This window comes from Ambystoma mexicanum, chromosome 1q, assembly GCF_040938575.1.
Source record: "Ambystoma mexicanum isolate Mex_15411 chromosome 1q, UKY_AmexF1_1, whole genome shotgun sequence".
Classification (NCBI taxonomy): domain Eukaryota; kingdom Metazoa; phylum Chordata; class Amphibia; order Caudata; family Ambystomatidae; genus Ambystoma; species Ambystoma mexicanum.
Window position 1 is genome coordinate 1,336,854,529 of NC_090922.1, and position 18,545 is coordinate 1,336,873,073.

At 42.4% G+C, this 18,545-nt stretch overlaps 1 protein-coding gene across 1 annotated transcript in view; it reads right to left on the reverse strand.

The window, feature by feature from the left end:
• BTF3L4 (basic transcription factor 3 like 4) overlaps nucleotides 1-18,545 on the reverse strand; it is a 67,676-nt gene that overhangs the window by 26,558 nt on the left and 22,573 nt on the right. The window contains exon 4 of the mRNA XM_069642201.1: nucleotides 10,588-10,789. Coding sequence (XP_069498302.1) covers nucleotides 10,588-10,789 — 202 coding nt within the window. The remainder of the gene's footprint in view (nucleotides 1-10,587; nucleotides 10,790-18,545) is intronic.

Sequence of the window (18,545 nt, forward strand, 5' to 3'; positions counted from 1 at the left end):
AAGTAGTATTCTCCCTTGTGTGGAGTGAATTCCAACTCTAGCATATGTTGCCAGGAAAATAGTTGCTTCTGTCACAGTTGTTGAATGTCCCCAATCTCATGGTAGTATGATGTGTGCCATAGCATTTTGTCGAGCACATCCTTCCTGCAATTGCTAAGCACATTGGGCATCTATTGTACAATGCCAGGGGTAGATACCTGGCTTGTCCTATTTGTGTACAGTTCAAATAGAATATAACTGCCTTGCATATAGTATAGAAGCTTTTTATTCATTGAAAAAAAAAAAATAAAAGTGTACTCCAGCCCTGCAGTTTACCAGTGCAAAAAACTAACTTTGGTTACTTTGCATTTGTGCATGGTTTTAAGGGTGGGGGCACATGAGTCCATCCTTCAGTGCTCAGGTCAAGTGGGTGTATTCTTTGACAGCCCCTCCATTAAGGTCTTACTATTTGACTTCACGTGAAATTTTATTTTGTCCAAGGGTACACATTGCTAAAGGAGACTTCGTAAATTGTGTACTAATCCACTGTTGTTGGGGTTAGCAGAACCACATGAATAGAATTTCCAATTCAGTCGTTCTACCATGTGCTGTAGATGTGGGTACCATATTGGTGTTGCCCCATTTAGGTGTAATTTGCATGATATTTAAAGGAATACTGCGCTCAAAAATGTTATTGTCCCGATTGTTATAAACAGGGTGATAGATCGTAAAAAAACTTCCGATGCACCTCACCTTTGTTTCTCACTTTTACACATGCGAAAACAATGTGTTGGCCGCGGATCAATCGCCCCAAGTTCAATAGCGCTCGCGGCAATAAATCAAAACAACCGCCCCCGATGCAGACAACACTGGACACGTTTGGCCCTTTCCACAACACCAATGCACGTCTCGTTTCAATGTTCTCAGTCTGCAAGTTATTGACATGTCTCCATGGAAATGGCAGGACGCTGCTTTCCTCAATAGGTATAAACAGACCCTTTCGGATCAGGAAACACTCGTCAGTGTCACTGTATTTATTTTAGATCGCGTGTCTTGTTTCTGCTCGGTTGAGCTGTTTTAATAGTACAAAGCACCTGCAAACCGTTACTTACAGTAGCAGAACCAACTTCACTTGTTACTTGCGTTTGTTAAATCTTTGTCGTACGTCAACAATACAGCCCTACCAGTACGAGCCTGAGTATTTCAAAGGAGGAACTGATGGAAAGAAGGTTGCCGAAACAATGGGGAAATCTGACAATGAGCCGCAGCCGAGCGCATGGAAGACGTTTCAACATGGTGTACCTCCAATCGTTATCATATAGTGGAGACTTGGCTGCTACACTTGTTCATTCTATTTAAATATGTATGTTTCTTTCTCAGGTGGTACAGGCGGGTGGCCTATAGTTAGTTTACATGGTGGATTTATGGGAGGCTTTGATACCGCAAACAATACCTGCCTGTGTCCTTTGAGCAATTGACCACAAATTCCCAGTGACAGCGGACAGTACAGGGGATTTTCTAATACTGTACTTCAACCTAAAGTATACAATTTATAGTTTATAGTTTGTTGGTGCCATCAACATCACCCAATTAAATTATATGAGTATAAGGATATTTTGTTTCCAGTGAGTCGAGAACACACGCAATCGTCTAAGAGTGTCATGCTAGAACGTTTGTTGCCGGGTGGACTGAACGAATGGAGGCACTGGAAATAATTTACAAAGTAGTCCCATTTTACACATTTTGATCTAGTGCCACCCTTTTCCTATGATACAATTTGAAAATAAAATAAAAAAATAGGCGCAGATGCACACCAGGACATCACACTACCAAGTAGCCCAGACCAGCCCTGGTTGGTGCACTTTTGCACTCACCTTGTCCCCCTTCCAGTATCAATGTCATTTTTGCACCTATGACCGTGCCCTCCCAAGGGCGCTGGGTGGGTGACCGCTCAAGTTGTCAAACACCATGTACACTTCAAAGGGATCTTCCAAACGGTGACGATTGTCCACTAGGCCTCTCCAGACTCTGGGAGATGGGAACCATTGGGATGGAGACAGAGTGGGTGTCTTTGAATACGTTATCTATTCACATACACACCAACTTGTGTAAGCCTTTATAAACATCTTTAGAACATGTCGGAGATCTACTAGGTATATAGTCATCGAGCTACTTGTTCACCGGATACTTGTTGCTCTGCTTGCTAAATCTGCTCATCTGTTTGCCAAAGCAAGGGTCGGTCAACTAATTACTTCCTTATGTTCAAACGTTTTATGAACGTTTATGTCAATTTCAACCAAATGTACCCAGGATTTTAATGTTCATGTAGCTCAAAGACTGCTGCCTTTGCAAAGGTATTCTCTACTCGATACTACCAAAATTCATCACTGTGCGTTGTAGTAGAATCTGCAGTTTAGTAGAATGTGCAGTGTAATAAAGTTGTTGCAGAGTTCACTGGGATAGGCAACACCTTTTCTGTCTTTATTCCAATTAAACTTTAAAGACAAATCTCTGGTGCAAATTGCTTTGGTCACATTCATCCTGTGTTATTTGTGCTAATAGTTCATATTTATTTATACAGATCTTATGTACCTTTCAAGAATGCCATCATGTGTGGTTGTCGGTTGCAATTCTGCAAGCCACGTCAAAGATCCGGGTACTATCCTGCATGTATTCCCAAGGATATTGATTTAATAAGATTGCTTAGAAATTGCAGTTGTACAGTGGAAGATATTGAAATTAGGGCCCAGGAAATGTTGGCCGATGTGAGGGCCAATCGATTACATGTCTGCAGCCTGCACTTCTCCCAGGAGATGTACAACCAGTCAAGGTACACAAAAAAGGTCTACTGCGAGTTCTTCCTAAATTGCTTCCAAATGCCGTCCCAACTCAATTTCCACAAGTGGCTGGTGAGGAGAGGAGTGAAAGTTGAGTTTGTTATGTTTGTTGGTATGTAGTACAATGGTCTGCATTAATAAGTATCTTCCATCGGTTTATCTACATCACTGTTCTATGACTCCATTTTCCATAGCCACCAGATTCAACATGAGTTGAAAATATTTCATTTTAGCATACTTCATCTTTCCCCGCTTTCTGGAGCCTCTAACCAGTAAATGTGATCCTTGATGAAAACTTCCAGTGCCCCTTAGATATAATGTTTAGGAAGTGTGTTTGTTGAAATATCCTTCACTTAGAGCACATTGATGGAAGAACAGACCCTCGCAAGCAACGAAGCCACCGAGACACATGCCAATGGTGATTCCTTCTGAACTGCAAAAAGTGACATTTTATCTCGTCGCATAAGTCCACCTTTCAAGTACTAATTTTCATTTTCCATTGTACTCTTTTCAGACATTGGGCTGAAAATGAAGGAGCAAGATTCTGCATCAATTTTATTCCGGAAACATGAACCTCAGTGTCTAGTCAAATGGTTGAATTTGTTTTTATATATATATATTTTTTTTTTTAGGTTTTCATTTAGGGAAAAAAGGGGGTTGGGGAAACCCCCCCCCCCCAAAAAAAAGTGAACAAAAAAAATTAATTTGACCCGTCGACCTTGGTGTTGACCATTTGTCCTGTCGACCATTTAGATTCAACCAGTTGACCTACAACCCCTCAAACACATCAAGTAATATTACAATACTCTGTGATTGAACTACTTGCATGTGGTATGCTTTAAATGTAAACATACCAAACTGTATTATGTCCAGTACTGGCTATTTCTACAAAGTGACAGGTACGGGTCTGTGTTACCATTGTCTGCAGTTCAGCATGTACCTTCTTCTGCATTGCATTTTGTTTCATTTTGCTTTTTAATCCCTATTAAAACAAGTGCTGTATTATAGACAGATGGTCTCATCTTCATTTGGAACCGGTCCACAGCTTGAGGGATTTATATTCACATTTCACTTTCAAGAATCACAGTACATCCGACATTGGATATACTTTGAGACACAAAAAACTTTTCTGATTTTGGTAGTATTGTTGCACTCCCCCCTCGTACCTCTAATACAGAACAGTTATCAAGGACACAACTTTGCTTGGCAATCTTCAAATCACTGTTTTAGAGGGTGACCTCAAATCAAGACCAAGTTTGAACTTGGATGGATATCAGGTGAAATATAACGTTCCGATCAAGTCATACACTCGTTTCAAGGTTTTATCCATACTAATGTTCCATTTGTGTTGCCACAGCAACCCTAAGAGCAAGTAGTTCAAAGTCTGTAAAATACTTAGCTTGGAGGTGCTCTGTTGAATGCACTTTTATTGTGCGCTTCGGCCGAAATTGTATTTTACTGCATTCAAAGAATGTGCTCCAGATGTGGACTTAAGAGGCGCATGCAACTGAGGTATACATATGATGTCAAATAGGGCATCACGTTATTAATTATGTCACAATCTTTTCCAGTCCGTCTAGTTGATTTCGATTTGTAGGTATGTACTAGATTTGCTTTGAAATTAAATTTGGAGTATTAAAACCATATAAAAAAAAAATGTGCAGCTGGATGTCACCGTCCGCAAAGCGAAGGCCACTGTTTCGAAGCAAATCAAGAAACCAAGGGTAAATAGTGCACCAGTTGGTTTTTCACAAGCTTTTGAGCAGATGTTTTATACCTAGTTTTTTAGTTGCAACATTGTATGTTAGGAATACATTCAGCATCTTCCACTTACTCTTTTAGAAGTCCAGAACTAAGAGTATGAAGTTGAAACCTAAGATGCCGCTTGCCAAACCGATTTCACATTGGAGCAACTAATCTCATGCGCAGCGTGGCACAGTCAACAAGCAGATTAGTGATGCATTACAGTGGCTGGAAAATGCATTGACTGTCACATGCAACCCTTACACAGTCAGCCTGTACCATTGCTACTTTGTGCCAGGTCAAACATTAAAATGAAGTGATGATGCATTGCAACTTACACCCGCAAAAAGTGTTCTATACAAAAAAAAACAAAAAAAAAAATTCAAAGTTAACCATTCCTCCAATTCATGTAGAACTATCACATTAACTGAAACGTTGAAGCTTCAACTAAATTGACAGATCTTGCACACGATCGGCTTCAATTTGCAAAGTCTTGAAGATTTGTCCACTACTGTCGACTCACAAAAATCAGTACTGCAGGACGATTGGCTACTAAAGGAACAAAGTACATTGTGTTCAATAGCTGCCCGATAGAGATTGTATGTTCACATTTGAGCATGTGTACAATCAGGGACAAGATATGCGTGGAGCCATTGGTGAAGGTGTGTTGCGTATTACAAGGCACAAACCTGAAAATCCAAGCAACCCGTTTACACCACCATAATACATTTACATGGTCTGCTCAACTGATGCTCTGCAAATTGCCAGCTGGGAACCTACATGGTTCAGCAGCTTTGTTTCAGCGGATCGACTTTCAGCAAGACTTCCAGTTTGTGGGCCTTGAGTTCCCTGCTAAAACTCAGGGAATTCTTATTCCCGGCTCTTAGTCATGCTTGGAATGTTAGAGGTCAATTGACTGTCGCCAGGTAGCCAGAAACGGTTCATAGACAAAAAGTCGAAAACTTAATGTCGAAAAGCAAAAAAGTCGAAAACACATACATATAATAGGAAAAGTCATAATTTCGAAAAAAAAATCGAAAACCCAAAACACTTTTTTTTTTACACAAATACTAACGTTTTTTATGGGGGGGGTCCCCCCCCAACCCCCCCCATCCCAAACCCCTACCCCAACCCCCCCCTCCTCCCCATCCCCCCCACCCACCATGGATATACCTTTAACCATTTAAAAAATTATGTTTTATAAACTATAATTAATTATTTATTTAAACATTAATTCGAAAAAAATTCGACATTTTTGTAATTCGACATTTTTATTTTCGATTAAATATTTTCGACATTTTGTCTTTCGACATTATTGTATTCGACATTATGACTGGATACCGCCAGAAACATTTGCCAGAGAATCTACTTTGGCAGTTCAGGATTTTCCGCAAAGTACTGGACTTACCAGGTTCACTGTGGTATATTGACAATTATGTTGATCATGTGCAATAGCCAATTTTGAAATGCATATTGGTACATTTTGAGTGCCACAATGGTTCAGAAGTTAGCTCAGTGTGTTAAGCACTCATTGCAGAGATTGTGTTCCAATGCAAGATTAGAATAGCACATTCCTGTAAGGCTGTCTGAGCCTTTCCTATGTCTGCAGTTTATAAACCTGCCTGCATATGTACTTGGTCTTGCAGCACAACGGGTGCCATTATCAGCAATGTATCAGCACCAGATCGGGGTTGTGCTAAAAGCAAACAAGTCATCCTTATGGTGAAGGTCTAGAAATTGGTTTGTTCAGATGTGGTGTTGTAAAACCTAGTTAATCACCTCCAACGAGGAGCATAAACTGTTAGCCTAAAAGTATCCTGCTTTGGCAGCAGACAATACAGTGATCCTGGTCAAATCATCATCTCGTACATTACTGTACCGTCTTCTGCGAGGTTTGCCTCCTCGCATGCTGATGGCATTGTTTAGCCCATTACTTTATCTTTCTTATGTAGGCCATTTCAGTGGAAGGGGTGGTAGACGGAAGGGAGTGGACCAGATGATGCAGGACTCGGGCAAGCATATTTTAAAGTCTGCTCCTTGACAAAAAAAAAAATGCTCATCACTAATTTTGGTTTGGTGGAGGGCGCCCCAAAGATGTCTGTGCCCAGAGCCCCAAAAGTTCTCAAGATGGCCCTGCCACCCAGGTATGCTCAGCCTTCTGACACAGTGGGACACTGTCTGAACATGCACCATTCATTGGTGTACATAACAGTACTACATAGGTGGCGGAAGACTACAATTGTTTTTTTTGCTCAGTCTATTCATTGCAGCGCGTGTAAGCTAGGATCATCTCTTCATGTAGCAAATGCTAAGGTCCATCTAACTTGCACAAGTTACATTAAAAGACAATGTGCTAGAGCCGGCTACTCAACAGGTAATCCGCTTGGTTGAATGAAACATTTCTGGAAGAGGGTGAGGTTAGTTTCATTTGGAATTTAATTTGAGGGATGATAAACACTTGTGCGTTGCATCAACACAATTCAGGAATGTACACCTGTAACGTGACTTAACAGCTTTAGATGGATCTTTCAAGCTGTCCTTCCAGTTCCGAAACCCTGTCCCGCTTCAATAACCCCCCCCCCCTGCATTCTTTGACGTAATCGAAAGCTCAACGTCTCGGCCTTTGAATAGGACAAGTGCCTTATTGTAATTTGGCCTTGAACGATAGGCAGAGATTGCTCAAAGGACATAAATTATGGGGAATAGCAAAAAATATAATATTTAGAGGGGACATTTAGCGCCAAGTTAGTGTGAAAGTGAGCGATACATCATACAGAGCGGTTGCACGTGGACTAACCATGGAATTTCCAGAAACTATGTAATTTCAAGTGAAATTAACATCTTTATTAGGATTAAAAACAAGTTGGGCGCAGGACGTAATCTTGCAAGCTTCGTTAAAATGACATCACTCCGGGGTTCAAGCTGAATGGTTGCTATGTTGGTTCTTGGTTTTCTCCATCCGATTGGGAGCTATACCTACTTCACAGTGCTCAAATTTTACACTTGTGGTCTTTAGTAGGACACCTTGTTTTCATTGTGTTAAATATTGGTTGTGTTGTGCTTATGATTTCGGTTTCAAATCATGAGTTATACGGTAATTTATATTAAAATGAACAGCTACTGAAATATTTTTATTGTGTTTAGTTCACAGATTTTGTACTGTACTGCCAGTGCCATAGCTTCCAGGTGCCAGCAGAAGGCTTCTGGAATCAACAATGGAGGATTACCATAAACTGTTTTTCAATCTGCATTATGTGGGACTATCTATATGGCCCTATATGTCCATTTGTGTTTCCAGCAATAAGGAGCAACAGGTCAGCATTCATGATGTAAGAAAGCAGAGAAGTGGGAGCGTTGCGCTTCGAAAGTGCAAAAAAGGAAGGTCTTCTCCCAAACGGAACACAAAGGGGAGGGGAGGGAAATGCATTTTTTCTGCTGTTGTGCCATATGGCAAAGACACAAACATGGAGCGTTCATCAAAATCTGCATAGCTCGAGAGTCATGCAATAGTCACCAACTCGAACCAACCTACACAATTTTAAAAATGGTTTCTGGGAGTTTATAAATTCTTTGAAAAATAAAGCACTTGCAACATGGATGACTATTGTTGATGTATCATTGAAATATTCTATACGGAAATGCTATTTAGGGCAAGACCGAGAAGGTGCCGCTGTGTGGATGTCTTTGATCATCTGATTATCTTCCTGTTTATGTGGGTTGTGGCGTGGCACGTTGGGCTACACTGGCCACAAACGTAATGAAAATAGGTGGAGCAGATTGTTGGGACAAGTGATGTCAGCTTCGGGGGTGTTGATTTATTGCTGCGAGCGCGGCCATCGATCCACACATCAGCTTAGCAAAATATGTGCCCAACACGTTTTTTGCATGTGTACAAGTGAGGAAAACAAAAAAGGTAAGGTGCATCGGAAACATTTTTACGATCGATCGTATGCTTACAACAACTTGCCCGAACGATCGGGACAATAAAATTTGAGTGCACTATTCCTTTAAGCTCTGCCGCTACATTTCCACCAACCTGATGCATGGGCAGCTTTTGCATTTTGAATTTCAAATCTGCCATGTGCCCTCACGGTGTCCGTTTAAAGTTTCGACTACAAAATGATCGAATGCAATAGGGTCGATGCAATAGGACCGAAAAGAAAAGGGTCATTTTTTTGGGTTTACGTATAGGTAAAAAAAGTTTTTACCACAAAAGAGGGTTGGAGACCCCCCCACCCCCCCACCCAAACATAAAATGAAAAAAAATGTTTTCGGTCCTTTTGATTAGACCCCTTCACCTATAACCGTGCCTCACCGGTTGCATATGCATTGGAGTGTGCTAGCTTAGTTCCCACTCTATCCTGCATCATACCTGGGACATGTTGAACCACTGTTGCTTTTTTCCTTATGCACTTCAAAGAGCAACACTAAAAATGCTTTCCTGTGAAAGGGAAAATACTTGAAGTTGAAAAACATCCACAGAAACAGACCATAGCCAGTAAGATGTGGGCCAGAGTGCTTCTTCTCATCTCTTGGTCAAACATGCAATGCACAGAAGGATTAGGAAATCCCAACAAAGGAAGGAAGGAAAATATATATATCTATCTCTGGCACTGCCCTGAATGGATTACCACCAAGCTCTCAGGCAGACACCAGGCTGTCCAGATGAACTATGTTGCTTTCCAACAGACATCAATTGTCCTGCGGAGTTCCCCAAGGCTCCATCTTCTCACCAATCCTTTTTAACATTTACATTGAGCCTCGGGGCACTCTCCTCCAATATAGCCATCCACCAAAACACAGACTCCGTTTTACACGAGTGTAAATAGTGTGCAGGGCATCATTCGGAGACAACATAATTCGTCCCAATAGGTCCGCCTGCAACAAACTTGCCCAAGAAGTGCTCAATGATAAGCGCCTAGAAGTATTTTATCTACAACTCAGACTAAGCAACACCCTTGGGCTTCACCATGGACCACAATCGGCCCTTGCAGAAACATAGCCAAGAATGCCCAAATAGCCTGACTCAGAATCTCTAGCCTGCTCAGAATCTCTACCCTTTGATAAAGTTAAACCGGTCATCCTGCCCCTGGACTTCAGGACCATAGTGCAGGCCCTTGTGGTCTCGCACATCGATGTGGGAAATGCTCTCATGATAGGGCTCATAGCTGCTCACTTGGGTCCCCTAAAAGCAGTCCACCCACCCTGCAGTACATCTTATTACAGGTACATGAAGTGGACCGAATTAGACACCCCCCCCCCAATCCTACCCAAACTACTTTGGCTTCCACTCCAAGCCAGGATACTAAAAACTACATGCATTATCTACAAGCAGTCATGAATAGCAAATCGGCATACTTGGCAGCTAAGCTCCACTTATCTGGTGGCCCACGCTCCTTCTGCAGCAAAATCAGCCAACTGGCTAGAATCACAACTTGTCCGCAAAGAGGACCCACTAACAATCCTTGTCATACACCCACCCTATGCAATTCTATCCTGATGTCACCTGGCAATGCTCTCACAACATGGCTCTCAACACCTGACCAAGGACTAATTCCAATAGACGCACAGATCCCAGTACTGCACTGTTAAGGACAGCCCAAATGCTGGCTACACTGCTCAACCCCCTGCTGCTCTTGAGCTAGGTATGTGCTTTAAATAAAATAAGGGCAATAAATACACTCCACTAAATATTTACAGCACAATGCATTACACTGAACCATAACATGGAAAACCATGCAGACTACTGTACTAGGCAAGGCAAAAGAAAACCTTTAGGGGAAATAATTTACCATGGAATTCAATTAGTTCCTATAGGGCACAAACTTATTCCGAATTTAAATTCCCATGAGCATTTGTGTCAGTCTGTACTTGTAGGAGAGAGCAGGATTATTGGCTATTCTGAAAAACGACAAGTTTGATTTCAAACACTTAGTGGTCGGTCTTGAGGTCTCATGTCTGAACTACAACTTTCATGTTGAACGATTTGAAAACATTTAAGCAAAGAGAAAAAAAAAGCAATACCTACCTTGTCTTGGAAACTGTTCGGCTAACTTCCTAAGACTTGTTAAACTGTCAGCACCTAGTTGACTTAAAATGCCAGGAAGCATTTCTGTGATCTGTTTAGGTTCTGCATGTCCAGTAATTGCAAAGGTATTTGCGGAGAGGGATGCCTGGACCTTGGGGTTGTTAAAATGAATAACTGTGCCATCATCTTTGATCATATTCACCTGTAAATGAATGTGAAAAAGCAATATGTTCAATTTGAAAATTGGTAGTCGGTAATCTGTATTTCTCATGCTTTAAAAAACATCCCAATATAGTTTTGAAGCTTCAGCATAGATATAGTGGGACAAGCATATTTTGAGCAAACTGCTCATCTTAAATACATTACAACTTAATTGGAACTCAAAAATAGACAGATGTAATCCATCTTTAAAAACATAGCAAGACATGCAAACAAAAAAGCAACCAAACAAAATTAGTAGAGTAAGAAATGGACTATGGCAAGTGAGAAATTATGTGTTTGGTGCATGTGAAGTGTTAGGCAAAGTTTGAATGCAGTACCCTCTGGGAACACTACAAACTAGGACTACAGGTTTAGGCAAGCCAACCTTTGGTATAATCTTGTACCACAGTTTTGGTAGCGTGAAGGGGGGAAATGTGAGCAGTAGGGGAGTTAAAGATTCAGTTACAGGTATTCAAATAAACTTCTCTGGCTCCAGCGAGTCTGTCAGGGTAGGAAGCGAGGGAGGTTCTTGGTAACAGGAATGCACCCAAAGGTGATTGGCTGGCTGCTGTTGGAGGACAGCCACTCTGCTGCTAGTGACAGCTAGGCTGAGAGTTGGGAGAGACCTGCATAACAGGCAAAGTCTTTCGCAAGATAGGGAGAGTCGACCAATGGACGAAGGAATCCGAAGAAGAACTTGGAAGAGATGCTTGCTGCAACTCCTGGACCGTTGCTTTGCCTGGAGAAGCCCTGCTGCAGTGCTGAAGCTCCAAATTCGCCACAAAGGATGACTTCTCCCCTTGGGTTGGTGGGGCCAATCGACCCCAAGACGAACCCATCTGGAGTCCTCTCGTTGCTGGCTGTACTTGGTGCTGCAGGAACCGAGTGCCAGGGAGAGGAACACCAGAAATTAGTGTCCGACCCGAGCTCCAGGAAGATCCTCCTGACTCACTAGAAGCAGGACTAACCATTACGCCTGTTCTTTTGCGATAAAATGTTTTGTTCTAACAGCAGGAATGTTAGTATAACTAGCACAGCTTAGCCCTTGGTGTTTATCGTCACCCTTAATCCCTTTTTACGGCCAAGAACATATCCATTTACAAACATTTGTTTATTGCCTTTCACCACCGTTTCATTACCCTTGAGTGATGCACCTTTTTGTCTCTTGAATGTTCTGCGTTCTTACCAGAGAGGTGGTTTAGTATTCCATTTAGTTATGTTGCGTGTTTAAAAAGTATATTTTACTACAGTACCTTTATTGGACATTCCTTTCTTTTGGAACAATTTACTTTGCGGTTTAGTTTGCTACCGTTTCACATTCACACCCCTTTATAGCTGGGCCATGTTAGCCCCAAAGTCGGAGGCATTTCTTTGTAAAAGTGGGTGGTTTATGAACAACTCATCCCTTCACCTTTGGCCAGAAGTCATTTCCTCACACCCTGCCCAACTGCATTCAGAAAACCAAGCAAAATGCATTCCAGAAGGGAACGGTGCATCCAAGCAAGGTGAACGGTTACATTTAAACGTAGAGATTTAAAATTGGCAATTTTTCAAGAAACCCAGTGCATGTCCTGAAGTTGTCAAGAGAAAGGTAGTACCCATTGGGTTCTGACCACTCAAATGTGTCCCAAAAGGCAACTTAAGGTATGTTAGGAGACTATATTCTGTCGCTTAAGACCCTGTGTGGTTAACCAAGTGCCAGGGAAGCTGCTACTGGGAGAAATTTTAAGTATGTACTGTTCAAACTATCAAGGATGTATTGGTGCTTACTGACCGGATTACTTTGTAATGCATTATTGTGGTGATCTGTATTTAGAACTACCATGCTAAAACTTTGCATCCTCTGGACAAGACAGTCAAGCCGACTATAAAGGTCACCCATCCTATAGGTCTCTACACAGCAAGAAGTCTCAAGATATATAAACATTGCGGGACTCTGAATAAAGCACACGCTTTGCAGTTAAATGCTCCAACGTAGAGCTGTACCTACATTGTAAACAGTGTAAACTATTGAATTTCGTTTTTAGAAGGCCAGATTAAACCCAATTGTCTGTAAAATCAACTCTTAAAAAGGAATGTACTAGTTTTGGTGTAACAAACCCCCGTCTGCAAGAATACACTAGTTCTGGATTCAAAAGCAACCACAACTGTACCACTACCATCGTAAGACCACCATAACTCTGGCACCACCACTTGCTGCTCATAAAACCCTCAGATCACTTAAACGTCCTCCACTGGAGTTTCAACCATTCAAGCATAATGTTGGTTGTTCTCCCTCACATGCAATGTCAACAAGCCTTTATTATTTTTTTAAGTTTAGTATGTTGAAATCAGATACAAAGTTTGGTTACATGTCATTTGTATTGGCACATTGCATGAGCTACGGCAGAATGATGGTCCTATTACGATGGCAGTTACAGTGGCTATGGAAACCATAACTGATATTATGGGTTTAATTTTGTGTTGAAACTATTACTTCCAAGTGTTTGTGGGTACAGTAAGCCCTACAGATAATGGGCGCATTAGCCATTTACTCCCTAAAAACAGGCAAATACTCTAGGAAAGACAAGGACCTTGCGCCCTTACTTTCAACCACACAGCTCCATGTATATGTCGGGACTAGTACACAGTGCCACAGGAACATACATGTTTACCTCTATCATGTAGTAACAGTATCTTTTAATGTGAATGAATTAACTAGGTTAAATAAAAAAAAATGTTTTCCAATAAAACAATTACTCGCTTAAAACCAAGAAAAACGATTGGGACTCTTACTACCAACTTTACAAAATGGGGATTAAAATACGCCCACTTCAAAATCGTATCTGTAGCACTGAGTACAGTACCCACCAGGAACGTTCTGCATCCATGCCCCTTGTAATATTTTACTCTGGACAGGGCAGAGGCCAGGCCCTCAGTGGTACACTACTCCCAAACAGCAGGTCTGTAGGCCATTCTCCTGCGGCTTTCACCACTGTGTACACAAAATGGCCGACATACCAACTCACCCAAATAAGCCACCTAGCTTGGCCCCAGTCACTTCACTACATTACATGCCTGTTGGTTTCTGTTCCCTAAAATGGGAGTAACGGATACCCCTACCTCCCATTAACAATATGTAGTGGTTCAGATCCAGGCCAGCTGGCCCAAAAGGGAGAATTGAAAAATATAGAATCACAATCTAGGGTAAGCCTCAGACTTGTGCCTATGCTAAGCATAGGCAGCGTCTCCTCTTTCTTTATCAATTGAAATCCATTTCAAGAAACAGGGGGGCACGTGGCAGAAAAGTGGTCATTGTGGTCTGTGGGAGTCTGGAGCGGGACAGCACTCCCCATAAACCAGACTTTGAGGGTGAAGTTGGCAGAGTTTTGCCTCTCGTCTGTGGGATTATTTCCCTCCCCCAGTGGGATTTAAGGTAAGCCTTTCCCAATTTACTTAATTTGGGTACCATTAATATGCTGCGTGCCCGGGCCCATAAATTCGGCTTTACGTAGCCCGACTATAAAAGCAAGGAAAAGGCACCAGAGTGAAAATCTCAGTTCAGGCGCCACTAAATGCTAAAACAAATGACCATAGTACACAGCCGCTAATTACAGGGCATGCAAAATGAAATGGGTATGTCACTTTTGGACATGTGTATTGGTCCTTGGGAGGGGATCATAATCTCCCCGTTGATATTCATCCTGGGGAAAATATGAGTGGACCTATATCACTCCTGATCTGACCACACTACTAACATCCTCGGATGAATTAAACGCTTCATCTTCGGATTCTTTAGATGAGACTGACAGTGACTAAAACATTGAGTGACGGCAGTGGAGTGGCTGCAGCCGTATAGACTTTACCAAAATCATTTGATGTACTAGTAGCAAAAATGGAACAATTCGATTTAAAATCCATTTTGATTAAAATTGTGGACTTTGGATAATTCTGCTCAACTTGAAACTGAAAAACCTCTCCTTCAAAAAACTGTTATACATGATGTTACAAACTTCTCTAGGTACAAGTGCCGGAAATGAGGTGGGCAACTAATAGTTTACAAACACAGCAGCAAGTTAATAAAAAACATCTTCTGCCAGTTGCTTATACGGAGCGTTTAGAACCAGTGGTGTATACATTACAGGATGCAAATGTCGATGTTATGAAGGAATCGGAGAAGACCACTAAACGGCAAATTAAAGTGACGGTGCACAATGCATATGTTTCAATTGCAGAGAAAAAAGCCACAGTGAAGTGGGAAAATGGGTATATTTGGAGGAAATATAACCAACTCCTGCACTTTCCTAAATCGCTCTAGCATTCTGGCCATCTTTAATGCAATAAGCAAGAGTAATTAAATCTGCAGATATACTGTCAATCGAACTTCCAAGATATAAGTGGGGTAGTGAAGTACCCAGTTTAATGGTTTGCTTGGAAAAGCATGCCTCTTTCCTGGAGGAACTGGGTTTTGCGCTCATCTGTCGCAAAGAAAAAAACAATTTAAAAAAAAAAAACTTTATGCCCCAATTGAATAAGCAGCCATTAGCAAATGGCAAAACAAGAAATGGAATACAGGATGCCAGAGCGAGTCAAATATAGAAGCAATTGACAAATGGGAACTAAGAAAAATTCACTGGCTTTCAAGGAACACAAGGGGCTATCGTTATTGCCAAACCGGCTGTGCTTCAGAAACTTGTGTCATCTAATGTTTTTATATTACAAGAGACTTGCCCTTCCATACTGATGGGTATTTCATATAAAAATGTGCGATCCCGTCGATTCGGGGCAGATATAGTGGGGAATTAGCAATAGGAGCTAGATCTATCAACTACACACTTGAGCACACTGATTTTCCCCTCATCGTATGTTTAATGTGATCTGTTTACAGATCAGATTTTTTTTAAGGAGCATTCGGATTATCAATCTCTACAATCCTCCCATGGGCGCCCATACAAAATGGATACAAAAGACAATTTGTAAAACTGCTAGCATGGTATGAGATCCATCCAAGAGATCCAATTCTATTGTCTAGTGACCTAAAATTAAGAGATTTACACCTGGGTGCACTGTGGGGGCCTCTGGGGGACAGAATGGAGGCGCTTTCTTTCTACACACGCACTCGAATTCCTGTCATTTGACAAAAAGACTACATCCATACCGACCTATACATGGACTAATGGTTCAATCTATGCACATAGATCAGGCTTGTGCAAGCTGGCTAAAAACAATTACACTGAGCTAAGCGATCATGCTTATATAACATGGTTGGTTAATATAGCCCTGCCCAAGCCTAGCAATCTAGGGGAAATGAATATAAACAAATATAAAAGGCAATCGCATAATGTGGTCAGCTTGAACACCTGTTGAGCAGTTGCTCAAATAAGGTGGAAGGGTGGACTGAAAATATATTGGACCTGGAGCTGGAGTTCTGGAAATAGTGGAATACTACTGCTATCTGGGATTCCCTAAAAAAAAAAAACTCAAACTATTATAGTAGTGTCTACATCCACACCTTCTCTTGCTGCTGCTGCTGCTCCTCCTCCTCCTCCTCCTCGCCCGTCTGAGGCCGTCTCTTCCTAAGTCTCTTCAAAACAGGTTCTCCCCTGCTCATCCAGAACCTCAGACACCCTTGTGCCAGCCTTGGCTGATGTCTGTAATCACTCCTTTGCCACTGGAACTTTTCCCTCCCCCTTAAGCAGTCCCTTGTGCACCATCTTCTAAAGAAACCCTCTGCCAATCCTTCCTCTCAGGCGAACTATGGCCCAATAGCCATCACTCCTTTCCTGGGCACACTCTTGCAAAAGCTTGCCATTTACTAGCTTAATCTGCATACAGAATCTGTTGGATTGCCTCCACAACCACCAGCATGGCTTCAGAGCTGCCAGAAGCACAGAAACTGCTCTCCTGAACACCTGTGAAGCCCTTCTTTCCAATCTTGCCTCCAATGTCCCTCCGGTCCTCAGTCTCTCCAATCTAGCCTGAGCAGGATGGCATAAGCAAATTCCTCTGTGCCAACCTGGGTATCGCTGATCAGGCCCTGGCCTGGTTGACGTTGCTGACTGACCCTACGGTCCCAACTGGGGTCTTTCCATCTCTCGCTCTACTTGTGGTGTTCGGATGGAAAGGATCCCATATCTCCCCATCCCACTTTCCCATAACCCCCCCCCCCCCTGAGGACTTCCAAATAAGGTAATCCCCATATGAGGCTATGTAACCTACAAGGGGGAGAAGCATGCATCACTAGGTACCATTCAAAGACCTCGCAGCACATAGAAGTAGGCTCTAAGCACTAGAAATGCCCACAATCTGCAACACCATTTTTTGTGTTACGCCCAGAGAGGACAGGGCACAGGCCCACGTTACTCACGGTCCCAACTCATAAAGCCCAATTTCTATACAACATGCTAGCTCCGCTTGAGCCCTGTTCCCACGGAAGTCCATTTTCCCCCTCTTACATTCAGGGTTGCGAATATTTATTATAGTCTCCAGAAATGCACCTGACGGAGCGTGAGACAGCACCAGGCTCGTTGTTGTGTCCATTCATCTACACTAACTTGCTACCCGGTCTCTAACCCACACCCAGACAGGAGCCAGCCACACACACACCATCTGCTCTTGGATTAACACCTGACCCCCAGCTCCTAACCTCCATAACGTTCACACCAAAGATCTAAAAGCCGATATGATCATCCCCAGGGAAGGAAGTCCGAACTGTATGGGTCAGCACGTCTTTCATCCTCTCTCCCTGCCACCCCTTTCCTGTGACGCCAAGGTGTCTTGCCATAACGAATGAAGGTCTGACTTGTTTAGATCAGATACATTGTTTTTATACATGCCCCGACACTGCGAGAATGAGCCTAGCTGACCATGTGCATCAAGATTGACTGGGAAGAACCATCCAATTACTGCCTGGCAGGCCCATGTGTATGGTGCTTCCAATTAGTGCCACCAAAACAATTTTCCTGTTTATAAGCCCATGTATATGAATTTAAGACCAGAGTGATCTCGAGCAGGAGAGTTCTTTGCTAGCACTTCTATTTTGTACAAGTAAACCTAGTTTATTCTTGCAAAGCCATCTCTTGGCTTATTTCTCTAGGGGGTTGTATTTACTCTGGAGTGTGCGTATAGAGGTACTTCCCTTCGTTTGGTGACCCCTAGGACTTGATTCCACAGCCCCCGTACTTGCGATATCCAGGTGGCTTCTCTGGAAGGGCTGCGCCCACCTACAGTGACCACCCCCCAGGGGCCAGGCTGTCTAGGTACCAAATTTAGACCGGAAAGCAGTAACTGAGCACAGTATAGACGATCAGCATAAGCAGCAGAGTGCAGATGGTATGGACAGCCAGAGGACTATAATCGTGAGAATGCGTGCAATTCGCAACAATCTATACATTTTGGCGATGCAATAAAAGTAGTTTCCAATACAAACTTAATTTTGGCAACCGAACATAGGCGCCACTCGGCACATTAGAGGATTGAATACTAACAGTAATGGCTATACAATGTCTAAGAGGCTATACAGTGCAGGCAGTCATGGATGGCATAGATAGCAGAGTTTGAGCAAGCCGCTATCTCCCATGCAATCGACTAGCTATTGGCAATATGTTACCTCCATTAGCCATCGCCAAATAAGGCAAGTGTTTGGCAGTATAGGCTGAAAGATCTAAACAAGTAGGCAGCGCGGCCAGACAGTGTATGAAGAATTATTGAAACATATTAGTTGCGTTATGTTGCGTGGCAGCAAGTATCAATTTGTTGATTTTACGGATATACGCTAT